Below are 15,630 nucleotides of genomic sequence, written 5' to 3'. Positions count from 1 at the left end.
ATTTCCCCATCTCCCGTATAGTTGTTGTAGTAAATAAATAATTTAAAGTTCGTGGATAAATGTTACTTCATATGTATTCACTTGCCACATATCCAATTATTTCCAATTATTTCCAATTCCTCAAAAACTTTGTTGAAATATTTTGTCGCGTTGCTTTTATGGGCTCCATCTATCTATGCTATGGGCTGACTTCAGACAATAAAAGATTGCCTGCGAGCTTCTCCTCCTGTCCATACGGTAACTTCTCTGCTGTGCGACGGACAGTCGAGTGGTTATGACGCAATTTTTAGCCTATTTTTACTAAAACGGCTTCTACGGGGCCATAACGTAAGATACAAAGTAATGGAGCCTATACATTGTAGTGTTTCTTTAGAAATAAATAATGGACAAATGGAGTCTTTGGACGCCTCAGATGTAAAGTTATTCGCTGTCAAAGTGACGCCAAAATGAATGGGAGTCAATGGGATGCTAACAGCAGGTGATAGCCAGCTACAATGGCGCCCCCGGAGGCAGCTTCAACTTCCGGCTGATGGATTACCCCCTTGCAGTAGACAGGTGGAATGAAAACACCTACTTTTCTAGATCCAATCAGGTGCTAGTTGGAAGAGAAGCCACGCCCACTATTTTGCCTCATTTAGTATTCCGTTTCTCTCGGAAATACGTCACAACACTGGAGAAAAGTCGTTTGCAACTTCCGGTTCACCGGGACTTTAAATTGAGAAGAAACTGATGACTGAAATTATATCGATATCACTTCAATAGATTTCACAAGAAAGGAAAATATCTTGATCATAACACTACAATACTTGACAGATATATATTAATAGGAAACATGCATATATAACATATAGGAAATAATGTTTTTTGTGTGTGTTTAAATGTATGATAGATATATTACTTCAATCATTTTAGCAACAGATAACTCAGAAATTATATTTCAATGAACACATGAAAATCCATAATCTAAGCAGGTATGAATTTATTTCTTCCTTCTTCGTAAAATATATTGTGAACCACCAGACATTACTACATTATATTCAGGTTGAGTTCAAGAAAAAAATATTTCCACGAGAACGAATACTTATTCAGCACCGACACCTGTAAGAATGATGTTCTTATGCTGTTTTACAAAGTGTTTCAATGATCACATTTTTAAACACTAGCAGGTATAAAATAGATTCTTCTGTCTTAGTAAAACATTGTGAATGGAGCAGATGTGGTTGAGTTCAGGAAGAAAGTCTCACTGCAAGAACAATTAGTACAATCACAGCTCCTACAGCTACACCTATACCTGTAAGAATGATGTACTTATTCTGTTGTACAAAGTGTTTGAGCCCACTGTCTCTTCTCTCTTCAGATTCTCCTCTCACTCGTGTCTCTGTCTCTATTCTGTCTCTCTCTGATGCTATCTGTTGTTCTCTCTCTCTCTCTTTCTCCAGTCTCTCTTGTTCAATATCTCTCCTCACTCGTGTCTCTGTCTCTATTCTGACTCTCTCTAATGTCATTCTGTGTTCTCTCTCTCTCCTCTCCTTCTCTTCTCTCTCTCTCTCCTCTCTTCTCCTCTCAGTCTCCTGCATCATGTCTAGTGTGTAGCAGGAGTTTGTGTTCTCAGATATCAGTGTGTCGATCTTCTGCATGAGTTCAGTCACCTGTCGACTGTTTGCTGGAGCTTTAATGTTAAACTCATGATATCTCTGACCACATCGGTTAATAAAAGGAGATAATTGAGGATTCATCCTGATCATTTCTGCTAGTGTCCTCATGTGTTTCTGACCTGCATGAGTGAAGAGCACTAGAGTAAATCTGAGAGCTTCTGCACCAAACTTCTGCTCAAACCAACCAAAGAAATCCATCTCCTGCTCAGTGAAAGTGCTTAAAGGCAGAATAAGCAGGATCACATGAGCTCCTGCTGAACATAATTCAAGAGCTCTCTTCAGCTCTGAGTCTGAATCAAAGTCAGTGTGAGTGGAGAAGATGAAGTCTGGAGTATCAATGACTGTCACTCTCCTGTTATTAACAGCTCCAGTGTGTGTCTGACAGAATCTGGTCACCGATGAAGAGCTCATTACTGATTCAAACACTCGATCATTAAAGAGGGTGTTTCCTGTGGCGCTTTTCCCGGATCCGGTTTTACCGATCAACAGCAACCGGAGATCTTCATCAACATCATCTCCTTCTCCTCTCACCTCTGTGTTCTCAAAGCTCTAAAAACGCAGAACAACACAATTGATGTTAGATTAAACACCTACTGTACATATGCTTGTTAAAGTAGTAAAAGTGTTGTTCACCTGATATTTCATGGTCTCTGTTTGCTTCTTCAACAACACTTTCTCCAAGATGTATTCACCAACACTAAACACCAACAAAAACATTGCAGGGTTATACAATACAAATAGGCCAATTGAAGCAGGAAAGATCAACATGATTATTACATTTGATTTCTGTAAATTATTTGTTTCTGTTTTACAAATTTGAGGACCTAAAAACAAACAAAACATTCACAGGTTCACTCGTGGGCCGGATGGGCTGGATTTGTCCAGGGCCGAATTTCAGCCTCAGTCACCCTGTTAACTAATAACATTGTAGTAAAATAACATTGAAATCTGTAAATAGAAAGTGAGACGTAAATGTGAGCACTGCAGTGATAAGCTATTCAGTTTGTACGTTTGGCTATTATAGTTATCTAAAAAAAAGCTCTTTGACTGCTGATACAACAACAACCAATCAGCTGTGCCAGAGACAGTGTTGTAGTCGAGTCACCAACTGTCGAATCTGAGTCGAGTCTCGAGTCCCAGTGTTCGAGTCCGAGTCCAAGTCCGAGTCACCAAAGAAGAGTCAGAGTCGAGTCCAAGTCGAGTCACTACCTGAGTTCAAGTCCGAGTCGACTCTCGAGTCCCGTGTTCGAGTCCGAGTCGAAATTATATACACTTAAGCCAAATCAAGCAACATTTTTCAGGCACTCTTTCTTGCAGCTAGAAATGTGTATGATATCACTAGAATTGGCTTTGACCTTAGTTCAAATCATTGTCAACTAGCTGTGGCACAATTATATTTATTTAATTGTTTAAATACATTTTTGGATGATCAGTCAACTGGAATGGATAAAGAAAACAAAAAAGAAAGCCTAATTGGACAGAGGAGGAGAAATGCATTCTTCTTGACGAATATGGTAAAAGAAAAACAATTTTGAAATTTTGAAAAGCAAACTAAATCCCAATGTAACTGCGGCAAAAAAACAGAAAATGCAGTGCTATAACATTTACATTTACATTTAGTCATTTAGCAGACGCTTTTATCCAAAGCGACTTACAACTGAGGACTAAACCAAGCGAGACATCGTGAATAGACAAAAACAACGCAAGAAGTGCTCAAAATATAAAGTTCAGACATTGCTCGGAGTAGCATAAGCCAGATAAGCAAGGATTTTCAGGAAAGTTTTTTTTTTTTTTTTTTTTATAAGCAGTTGTTAGTCTGCAGGAAAAGAGTGGTTGCGATGTGTGACATAGTCAAGGTCGCCATCTAGTTTGTTAGCTAAAATAAACATAATTGTGTTATTGTATGATAAACGAGATTAAGCGCTGAGCGCGTCCGACTTTGGCTCAGCGCCAGCCATAGCACGAAAGCACAGTTTAAATCTGGCAGTTATGTCACGTCACTGTACATTCGCTCCTTAGTGGTCAGCTGCTGCAAAGCGAGCCAAAATCAAAATTTCTGATTAGATGAAGAGGAACTTATCTAGTGTTAAATGAGTGTTACGTTATTTCTCTCACGAGAATGCAGCGTAAAGTGATTGACGTCAGTGAGTGTGTTGTCAAGCAAGGAGAGCGAGCGGTAGCAGTATCTGTGAGGGAAAAAATAGATCACGGCCGGTCTTGGACCCCGAAACAGGAAAAGTGTAACATCTTATATCAAATTTTTATAACCTATTTAGTCAGAAACAACGTCATTCATTTGATGAATAGACTTCTATAATTCAATGTTAGGCTGCATAGATTAGGTCAGCCGTAACTGGGAACACTTCCCTTAAATCTTGATGTACTCGTTACATCATGAGAAGAATGGCATCTACGCTAATATGTCTTTGTTTATCCCGAGGTTTTCCCGCAGCCTGCCGGATCCAGGCCGTATCCAGATCTGACGAAGGAGATCCGCCTGGACCCGATGACAATGCAGTGCTGAAGTGTCAACTATCCTCTCCCTATGGAGGATCCCTTTCCCACTCTACAGATAAAGCGTTGTGAATTTCGGTTCGCGTACCCCGAAGTGATAAAATAAAACAAAATTCTGTATCAAAATTTATAGGCAAGACAAGTAGTTTGTTTAGGCATGGGTTGTATGGAATTACAAACCTGCGCACATATTTTCAAAAGCACATAACTATAGAATCAATTCTGAATGTGCATGTGAACGCCGTCAGCGTTAATCACAGGTTCGCGTTTAAAGTCTGATCATTTCGACGGAGGTGAATCAATCAAAATTAACTTTAGCTGGAAATCTAATTATTCAAGAACCGCTATAAAGCCAAAACAATCTCTGTTACCTTAAATTATATGTTTATCTATGTAAAGCTGCTTTGAAACAATCCATTGTTAAAAGCGCTATATAAATGAAGATGACTTGACTTGACATGAATGCTCAAGTCCGATTTTATATATTCTCGAGTCCGAGTCCAAGTACTAGTCATCAGTCCGCGAGTCCAAGTCGAGTCACGAGTCCAGAGAATGGAGTCTCGAGTCGGACTCGAGTCCAGAGAATAAGGACTCGAGTCCGAGTCCAGGACTCGAGTACTCCATCACTGGCCAGAGATAACGATGAGATGCTAGCAGATTGAGCTAAAGACCAATCAGCTTGTGCCATTTGTGAATGTTGTGAGTTGTGAATTTCGGTTCGCGTACCCCGAAGTGATAAAATAAAACAAAATTCTTTATCAAAATTTATAGGCAAGACAAGTAGTTTGTTACCTTAACAATCTAAACAATTGTAAAACAATCTCTGTTACCTTAAATTATATGTTTATCTATGTAAAGCTGCTTTGAAACAATCCATTGTTAAAAGCGCTATATAAATGAAGATGACTTGACTTGCCATCTCGAGTTTCAAGACAGAACTTTGTATTAATACAGTATCAGAGGTGGAAAGTCCAGGGGTCAGAAAGTAAAAGTCCTGCCATATTTTTATTCCACCCACAGCAAAACCTCCAGTGTTAAATGAACTTTACTGGGAGTTTATTTGGATCCAGACTCAAGAGTGTTAAAGTGAATGAGATAATTAAGTGAATAATTGAGTGATGATGGAGATATTATTGAAGACACCAGATGTTAACTAGCAGAATCACTGAAGGAGAAAATCTATATTTTAGTCACCGTTATGGTGATCAGTGTTTGCTTTAGTTGGGCAGGTGACCTTTAAATGTGTAAATAAAGATTTTGTTTGGCTGTTTTAACAGCTGGATGAACAAAGAGATCAGATCAGATCAGATGTTCTAGATCATGTTTAGACATAATCATCATTTGACCTGAATCACTGAACTCATTTAAAGCCTACTTTCTGACTTAAATGTAAAATGATCATAACAGTCACACAGTGATTCTATAACATTAGATCCAGATTTTTCAAAATAAACCAAATGATATCTTAAACGTTGTTCTGAGAAATAAAAATCTTTCTTTTAGGCACACACAGACATCAAGATTCAGTGTATGAATCTCAACAATGGTGACAAACAGAATATTCAATTAGGAAAAGGAAATTACTAAGACAATTCAGATCATAATTTATTCATACCGCATTGCATGATGGGAGCCATGAATGAGTTTTGATTGGTGGCACCCAGAATGCACTGCAACATGCTATATAATTGTCACCATTGTTGAGAATCACAGGCTGATTCTTGATGTCTGTGTGTGCCCATATAGTATTTATAATAGAACAGCTTTTAAGAAACCTTTTGGATATTTAAATTTCTGAAAATGTTTTACTGTGTAATCAAAAGGTTAAACTCTACAAATGAGTTTTGTGACAAATGATGATTATGTCAAAACATAACCTCGCCCAGCATATCAGCTTTCCTTGTTGTTCATCTGGCTGTTATAACTCATGTACAGCAGCCAAACAACATCTAAAGTTAATGATTTAAGGGTCAAGAGTCCAACTAAAGCAGTCGAAAATTTCGTCGACGTCATATTTTTTTGTCGACGCTTCTTTATTTATGTATTTATTTTTTTGCACCGTTCCCGGCGGTACAGCTCGCCACACACACGTGGGAGACCGAAACATTGCAGAATCGAGGACGAAACAGCAACCGAATTCACAACAAAGCCATGCAAAAGTCACATCAAAAGAAAAAGTCCTAAAAAAAACAGCTCGCACTAAATCATCAAAGGTATGGGAATACTTCAAATTTAGTCCCAAACGTAAATGTGTCGTTATTTGTGCTCTTTGTCAAATGGAGTTGACATCCCAAGTCTCCCGCATATTGATAGCGGCTCCCTGATGCCCGCAAATTAGTTAAAATCTCCCGGAGTCTAGAGCTCGCGAGCTCCAAACCGTGTAGCGCGCGGCAGAGAGAGAGAGAGCGAGAGACCTTGCGTGTGTGTGCAAATGTGCGTGTGTTCCTTATGAAGCGCATGTAAACCCCACCCCCGTCAACAAAACCGAAAAATCAGTCCGGATGTTTTTTATGAGCACTGAAAACATTAAAATGAGCACCACATCCAAGTGTGATAGGGCTCATTTGAGTAGCCGACCAAACATTTTACAGTGTAGATACTCCGTAAGAACCAGATCAAAATTGTTGTGGCTTGAATGTGCACTCCTGCAATTTCCATGTTACAAAAAAGAATCGTTCAATTAGTCGTTAGATTAGTCGACTAATCGATAAAATAATCGACAGACTAATCGTTTGATTAATAATCGTTTACCCCAGCCCTAGTGTAACGCTTCACAATTCAGTTTTCAGACAATACAATGCAAATGCAAAAAAGAAAAATTGAAACCAGATATTCATTTTTCTTGTTTTTCCAGTTACATTATCAATGGATAGTTGCATTTTTCTCAACTTTTTTCAATTTTACTTGTGCTAAATTTTTTCCATTTAATTAATATTGCTATTTATTATTTATTTCTTTTAATTTTGGGCTAGTCCTATTGAAGGTTCCATGTTAGGTCTAAATAATGAAATGTAATATAAAATTAAAAGAAAGAAATAATTAATAGCAATATTAATTAAATGAAAAAAAATGTAAATATAGCTGCGAGCAGCGATTACGGGCCCAAGCCGGTGGCACCGCTACCCCGGTGCCTTTAGTTCCCTACCTAAAGGGAACCGGGGTGGCGGTGCCGCCGGCTTTTGTGGCAAAAAAATTTACACCGGTGTGGTGAAGTGCTGGGTCCCACTGAAGTTTTGGCCCCATTTTGCTTGGCTGTGTGCACGGCTTTTGTTGTACCAGCGCGCGCGGCGACGCGTCCGAGGATGAACGACTTCAAGCCGAATCTGCCCGAGCATGTACGTCTCACCGCACCGGCACCCAGTTTGCGCGTCTAAATTGCAAAGTTTTTTTTAATGTTTTGTTTACTGTGTGTGATTTATTTAATGGAAAGCACATTCACTTGTAGTTGTCTTGCTGTTAATTTAAAATAAACGTAGAGCAAGTGGCTAATCAGTGTCTGCTCATTTATTCAAGTTGTTCTATAACAGACGAACGTCGCTCTGCATACGTCATCTCCTTCATCGCTCTGATTGGTTTTAGGTCTATCCAATTGCGCCCAGAGGCATTTGAGCGACGTCCGTTGGTGACACCCCTTTGGAAATGATTTTTCTATGAAGCTTTGCCAGACCATAACTCAGTTACTACTGCAAATGTAATGTAAGCGGAATGAAACCACTCGTTCCCAGCCAGCACAGCCATGTGGGGCCCACATGGGTTTGACGTGGGCTATCTAACTGGGACCCAGCCAGTTTTGCTCCCAGTTTCCATGTAGGCCCCACATGGGTTTGCCCAGATGAAGTGAACACTGCTCAGTGTGCACACTACAGGCTGTTAAATGTAACACTGATCAGTGTTGGAGTTAATGAGATAATTAAGTGATTGAATATGATTGAGCATTATTGATGAACACCTGGTGTTAGTAAGCAGAATCACTGAAGAAAAGAGAAACACAAGAGCTACTTCCAGTCACAGCCTTAGATGAAATCAACTGAAGATAAAATACACGAAATCTCTCAAGATCTGATTAAACAACTCCACAAACAGCATTACCAGCTTCACTTATTACCAACCAGGTTGCCTTTAATTCTGTCAGACGTCTGCAGAAGTTCTTATTGAAAATTAACAGAGGTTAAAATGTTGATTATTGAAATCAACATATGATTATTGAAAATAATAGTTTGGTTTGATGTTACTTACCATTATGGTGATAAGTGTTTGCTTTAGTTGGGCTCTTGATTTTTTAACATCAGTTTTTCTCTGCTCAGTTGTATCAGATTGTTATGTTGAGAACACCAAGAGAAAATGCAATCAGAATCTATAAACTGATTGATGATTAGAATATAATCATCATGTAGGGGTGATCAGAACTAGGGCTGGGCGATATATCGCATGACATTGTTATGCGCATTTCATCAGTAAAACCGGTTCCTTGATTAGTAGTAAATCACCCTCACCTGCTTTCAGATGGAAGATATGACGCAGATATGAGTGTTAAATTAACACTCAAGAGTGTTAAAGTTAATGAGATAATTAAGTGATTAATTTAGTAATGATTGAGCATTATTGATGAACACCTGGTGTTAACAAGCAGAATCACTGAAGGAGAAAATCTAAAATTGTAAGCCACCGTTATGGCGATCAGTGTTTGCTTTAGTTGCTCTTGACACTTATACTTTCACTTTAAATTTTGTTTGTCTGCTGTTATTGATTTATAACAGTCAAATGAACAAAGAAAAGTGTGATCTGGTTGTGTTGGTTATGTTTTGGCATAATCATGCTGTGATCTGAAAAACGATACTTATTGAGATTATCTGGTTTAACTTGTTAACAGCGCTTTGTGATTCTACAGCGTATGATTATCAGTATTTTTTTTTTTAATCTAAAATATTTCATAAACATTGTTCTGATCAAAATACTTTCAAATGAAATTATTTAGAAACACAGACATCAATAATCAGCCGGTGAATCTCAACAATGGTGATAATAATAATGCATGTTGCAGTGGCTGCCACTAATCACAGCTCATTAATGGCTCCCATCATGCATTGCGGTATGAATAAATTATGATCTGAATTGTCTATGTAATTTACTTTTCCTAATTGAATATTCTGCTCGTCACCATTGTTGAGATGCATTGACTGAATCTTGACGTTTGTGTGTGCCTAAAAGAAAGATTTTTTTTAAACAACTTTTAAGAAATACTTTATAGTATATCTAAAATTCTGGATATTTATGCAGTATCACAATTATGCTGTAACCCAACAGCATTAATCACAAACATAAAGTTGAAATGATGATTGTCATAATATAACCAACACCATTACATCACTTTTGTTTTTTTATCTGTCAGTTATAAGTCAGAAACAACAGCCAAACAAAATCTAAAGTTAATAACATAAGGGTCAAAAGCCCAACTAAAGCAAACAATGATCGCCATACCGGTGGCTTACAATTTTCTCCTTCAGTGATTCTGCTTTAGTTGTCTTCAATAATGCTCAATCATATTCAATCACTTAATTATCTCATTAACTCCAACACTGATCAGTGTTACATTTTACAGCCTGTAGTGTGCACACTGAGCAGTGTTCACTTCATCTGGGCAAACCCATGTGGGGCCTACATGGAAACCGGGAGCAAAACTGGCTGGGTCCCAGTTAGATAGCCCACGTCAAACCCATGTGGGCCCCACATGGCTGTACTGGCTGGGTTATTTTGTGGTTGACGGACCGTTTATCAGTTTGGACCAACGCAGGCCGATCTTGATCATCAGCACTGTTACTACACAGCCAAATCCAGTAAAGAAAAAACTTGAATTCGCCACTGAAGTAATAACATCGCTGCGAGATCTAGTGAGAAACATTCGCATTTCTCCGTTATTAACGGATCAAACAACGGTGACGTGGAAACCAGGAAGAAACATTATGCCATGAATGAACTATCCAGTGTCCACAGATCTGCAACATTCATCATGGATTTACTGTAGTAACACTACTAACTGTAACCATGGGAGTTTGGCAGGAATTGTAGGCTATAATGCTTTCAAGTAACATTACGTCGGTTTTATTTTGACATTATGAATACAATTGCTGCCCTCAAATGTTAATCTGAACTAAAATAAACCTTTGTTTATAACTACTACAATATTACATTTAATTTTGTCCAAGGAGCTGTTTTGTTTTATAAGCTCCTAAGAAAAGTCAAGTATAGCTCCATCATTGCTCAAAGTTAAAAAATAGCATACTTTATGATGTTAGTATTAATAAAAATATAATAAAAAAAATTAAATCAAGGAAATTTCTTTCTTATTGCTGTATCGGAAACGTACCGAATCGTACCGAACAGAACCGTGACACAAGTGTATCGTATCGAACCGAACCGTGAATTTTGTGAACCGTTACACCCCTGAGAGAGAGAGAGAGAGAGAGAGAGAGAGAGAGAGAGAGAGAGAGAGAGAGAGAGAGAGAGAGAGAGAGAGAGAAAGCCTTATACTCATGTTGAAGTTATATACAACCCATATGCAGTAGTCTGTTCAATATAAAGGCCAACTAACAGATTTTTTAACCTTCCATAAGCTTGAGATTTACATAATTCATAATCTTTTTTATAAATTATTTTTATATTTACTTTTTCTAGACTTTAGGTTTCGTCAGCGTTGTTTGTTGATGTCATTTATTAGCACAGCTGTTTATGCTCTCGATGTTCAGTATTTGCATTCATGTTAATCTCGTCCCATGTTTAATTTTGTATAACCTTATATTTTAAAGGATCACAAAACCGTATAGGCAAATAGGCCGATTAAAGTTCTGGTTCGTTTTACGTTAGTATTACCCAAAACCGAAAGCATATGGAGACCTAAACCTTAAAACAAAAACATTTCTGTAACATGTCCTATTATGTATTTAAGATTTCACATATACTTTCAGTAGCTTACAATGAATTTGTTAAATATACATTGACATGAATATAAACTTACCGATACGATCACAAACAGTCGATGTAAGATGTCTTCCGTCAGAAAGGAGCTTGCACAGAATGTCCGTATTGAAATGTTCCTTTCACTTTCAACAGTGGCTCTGAATCCTGTGACGCTGTTTGTCTTCAATAGGAGGCGCTGTGATTCCATCAGGTGAAGCAGCGACGACTGAAATAACTAAATCCTTTAACATATCATCAAAGCCTTATCATTAAGCTTTAAACTTTGTCTGAGGCATTAAAATGGTCTGTGGGTAAATCTGGCCTGAGTGAATGAATAATGTGGACTACAGGCAGTCAGTGGTTATGGCCACACTCTAAAAAGAGATGTGTTAAAAATAACACATGTTAGTGAGTGTGCTTAGGGACAAAACATGTTGTGTCAAATTTAACACAATAAATGTGTAAGTCATTTTAACACACAAATTGTGTCAGGTTTACATACTCAGATGTAATTTTAAAAGTAAAGCGAAAGGGGCAGATGTAAAAATATGAACCATTTAGGTAGCCTACTCAATATTTGAGTACAGAATGCATGTGCATGTAACAGAGTTAAAAATGCACTTTATTAATTCAAATTTCTAATTTATGTTTAATTAAATTTTAACCATATTTGAATTATCATTTAATCATTTGTTGGGTATTTGTGAATTTTATCTTATTGAGTTTAATTAATTTAACATATTGCTATTGTACCTCCTAAGTCCTAACTGTACGTTCACACCGTCGCCGACTTGAGCTTCCAAACTACCGGAAGTCATTCATTTTCAATGGAACCCTGTCAACACACCGATGAGGGGCCCATAAGGGTTGGATATGGGCTGGTGAGTGGGCCCTATCTGGGCTGCCCAGATGGGGCCCAGTTAATTTTGTCCGGGGGTTCCATGGTGGCCCCATGTGGGCAAGCCCAGATGGGCTGAAGGTGGGCTTCACATGGGCCCTAGCTAAAACCCACATGGGCAAGCCAGGTTTCTCCCATCTGGGGCCCACACTAGCTGGGCCCCATGTGGGCTGATTATGGGTCCCTGCTATTCTACCCATATGGGTAATAACCGTTATTATTATGGGCAAACAAATTCATTTTTGGGGCTTATTTTACAGTCAGCCCATACAGTTCTTTAACCCTTGTATGTTAATAGTTTTGTTTACACAGCCAATATTCCCGGGTCTGGTGGACCCACCACATTATTAGGCTTTTAAATCAGCCATAACAATTTATGTAAAAATATTTAACAGATGTTTACTTTAGCTCAATATTACCAATGTTATATACATAACTTATGGTTCATATTCACCATTTACCCCTGTGAGATCACAATTATGATCATATGATCTTTTTTTTTTTGTGAGAAAACAAGGAAATTCAATTATATATATTAAAAAAATAGAAACAAGATTTTTGATCATTATTGGTGCTCATTTCTTATAACTTAATCAGAACAGGTGAAAGTGCTTGAAATGTAACAATTTTGTAACTTTGTGTGGGAATAGCAGGTGCAGAAAGACAACATTTGCGCACACAGACAAGACACACAGCAGGCCTAGTTAGGAGGAGGACACAGTTAAGTTTCATAGCACCAACAATTAATGTAATAGTTGTGTAGGAGGGTGTACCATGTGCAGTCATTGAAAATAAGTTCTTTTTTATGTTCTTCACAGAAAATGAGCCAGGGCCAATGAGTTTGAGTTAGAAGAAATAATATATACCATAACTTTTTCTTTTTGCAAACATTGAAAAAGGGTCCCACAGACCTAAACACCTTGGGTTAATAAACAAGCTATAACAAAGAGACCAGTAATACAATTAATTACGCTTTTATTAAATTAAAATTTAAAACAACATGCTTTTGCACAGTGTTCCCTCACTGTCACAGACAGAATTAGTTTATTTCCACCTCAAATGAGCGTTTTTCATTAAGCCTCTTTCAAGAAACAAATATAACGGTCACTTACTTCATATGTGCCAACACAACTCTCAGCCAGGACTGTAAAGACAACTATGTTAAGAAAAGCGCTATATAAATTAAGATTATTATTAGAAATACACACATTCTCTTGAACACAAGCTACGCAACTGAGAGACATGTGCGAACACACTGCTCAGCCAGGACAACAAACGCCCCATTCACAATATTTAAAATCGACATGTTTATAATGTTAGGGTATTGTGACACCTTGGTACAACTTAAAACATTATCCACATGCGTACCTACCATATGTTACTTCATACAGTTTTAAGGCCTTGAACTCTCCCTTCCCATTTCGGCCCAGAAAGTTATACTGCCTGGAAAGGCCATGGTCTAGGAGGAAGGTCATCATCCTTTTTGTGGCCTCGTCAACAGTCCAACTCGTCATTTGCTTTTCTCTCCACTGTACCGAACTCGTACCGAACCGTGATGTCTGAACTGACCCGTTACTTCTGTGTACCGTTCCACCCCTAGTGTGATCACACTTGAGAAGTTTCAGATCAAATTCACTGCAAGCCCCCCAATAAAATTGAATTGAGTTTCATTACCCTAGACTTAACATACATACCAGTTCGGACATGAAGTTTGAGTTTGACAGTTTCTCTTCCATGATTTCCACATCCCTAACTGTCTTTAGGGCAGTGGTTCTCAACTCCAGTCCTCGGGAGCCACTGCTCTGCATATTGTGTATGTCTCCCTTATTTAACACACCTGATTCAGATCCTCAGCTCGTTAGGATAGACTCTATGACAGGGGTCCTCAACTCTGGCCCGGAAGCGAATTTTTTTTTTGCAGGGTGGTAGGGGAAGACTCATTAATATTCATTGGGGAACTGATCCGCAATTGGTTCGCTGTCACACGTCACTCAGATTGACGTGGCAGATCAAGACGGTGTCCCCGCAAAGATACAGAAGTTTGCGAAGTTCGTGAGCGGTCTCCGCACAAATCTTCCGGATTTGGATAACCAAATGTTGACGGGTATGCCTTACCTTCGCGAAAGTGTCTGTTGTCACGAAGGAGACGATGTCTGTTTTCTCTATCACACCTCATTAGAGATGCGTCACGGCGAGCCAATCAGGGATCAGTTCCCCAATGAATATTAACGAGTCTTCCCCTACCACCCTGCAAAAAAAAAAAATCGCGGCCCGGAAGATCCACTTTCCTGCAGAGTTTACCTACAACCCTAATCAAACTCACCTGAACAAGCTAATCAATGTCTTCATGATTACTACACCTTACAGCAGTGGTTCCCAAACCTGTCCTGGCGACACCTCAACACTGCGTGTTTTCTTTGTCTCCCCAATCAAACACACCTGATTCAACTCATCAGCTCATTAACCCATGTGATTATGAGCTAATGAGTTGAATCAGGTGTGTTTGATTAGGGAGACAAAGAAAACACGCAGTGTTGAGGGGTCGCCAGGACAGGTTTGGGAACCACTGCCTTACAGGAACACAGAAAAATTCCCAGTGTTAAATCAACACTGCTCAGAGTACATATTGTCCCAATCTAAAGAGTGTTAAAAGTGGTAAAGTTAATGAGATAATTAACTGATTAATTAAGGGATGATTGAGCATTAGTGATGAACACCTGCTGTTAACAAGCAGAATGACTAAAGAAAAGAGAAACCCTATTACAACTGACTTCAGCCAGAGTCTTAGATGAAATCAACTGAAGACATTAAATCTCTGAAGATATCAGCAGAGGAGGATTAAACAACTCCACAAACAGCATTACCAGCTTCACTTATTACTAACCAGACTGACTTTATTTCTGTCAGACTTCTACAGAAGTTTTAGAAGTTTTCAGAAGTTTTGTACATTGAGAATTAACAGAGGTTTAACTCTTTCATTTGAAGTCACCATAACAGTGATTAGTGTTTCCATTAGTTGGGCTCTTAACTCTTATGGTGTGTTCACACCGAACGCGAATAGAGCGTCAAATAAGCGTCTATCGCGTCTAGTTAGACGCTTGAACATTCGCTCGAGTTCAAACTTTTCAACTTGCGCGGAAGACATTCGCGGCAAACGCGCCGCCCAATTCGCATCATTCGCAACGCGAATAGTGGTGAAGTTAACGACTCATCGGCCAGCGAGCTTACTCGGGAGATTGTTGCGTCTGTGGAGGACAACGGCTTAGACCTTTCCAAGTGCAGAGGGCAAGGGTACGACAGTGCCGCAGATATGCGCGGCATATACAGTGGTGTCCAAGCAAGGATAGCTGCCAAGGAGCCAACTGCCGTGTATGTACACTGTGCCTCACACAATTTGAATCTCATCCTTAATGATGCGGTGAAGATACAAGAAGTAAGACAGTTCTTTGACATTGTTGAGCGCATTTATGTGTTCTTTGGGCACAGCATAAAGAGATGGGCAATGCTCTCAAATAAAACACACAGTGACGACACAAACAATGACTCCAACATAACACAATAACGCAGTAACCGCTCTGAGATATCGGTACAGTGTTGTGATGAAGGCAT

At 38.8% G+C, this 15,630-nt stretch overlaps 1 protein-coding gene across 1 annotated transcript; it reads right to left on the bottom strand.

The window, feature by feature from the left end:
• Window positions 1-1,226: 1,226 nt before the first annotated feature.
• Window positions 1,227-11,217, bottom strand: LOC130070343 (GTPase IMAP family member 9-like). Its single transcript, XM_056234718.1, has 3 exons — window positions 11,182-11,217; window positions 2,289-2,352; window positions 1,227-2,204 (listed from the first exon to the last, which is right to left on the bottom strand). Exons 2-3 carry the CDS (start codon window positions 2,298-2,300, stop codon window positions 1,227-1,229), a joined length of 990 nt encoding a protein of 329 aa, XP_056090693.1. The 5' UTR covers window positions 2,301-2,352; window positions 11,182-11,217.
• Window positions 11,218-15,630: the final 4,413 nt, after the last annotated feature.

Source organism: Rhinichthys klamathensis, unplaced genomic scaffold, assembly GCF_029890125.1.
Source record: "Rhinichthys klamathensis goyatoka isolate OS25496 unplaced genomic scaffold, OSU_Roscu_1.1 h1tg000403l_1, whole genome shotgun sequence".
In the NCBI taxonomy this organism is placed as follows: Eukaryota; Metazoa; Chordata; class Actinopteri; order Cypriniformes; family Leuciscidae; genus Rhinichthys; species Rhinichthys klamathensis.
This window is presented reverse-complemented; position numbering and strand designations above follow the sequence as displayed.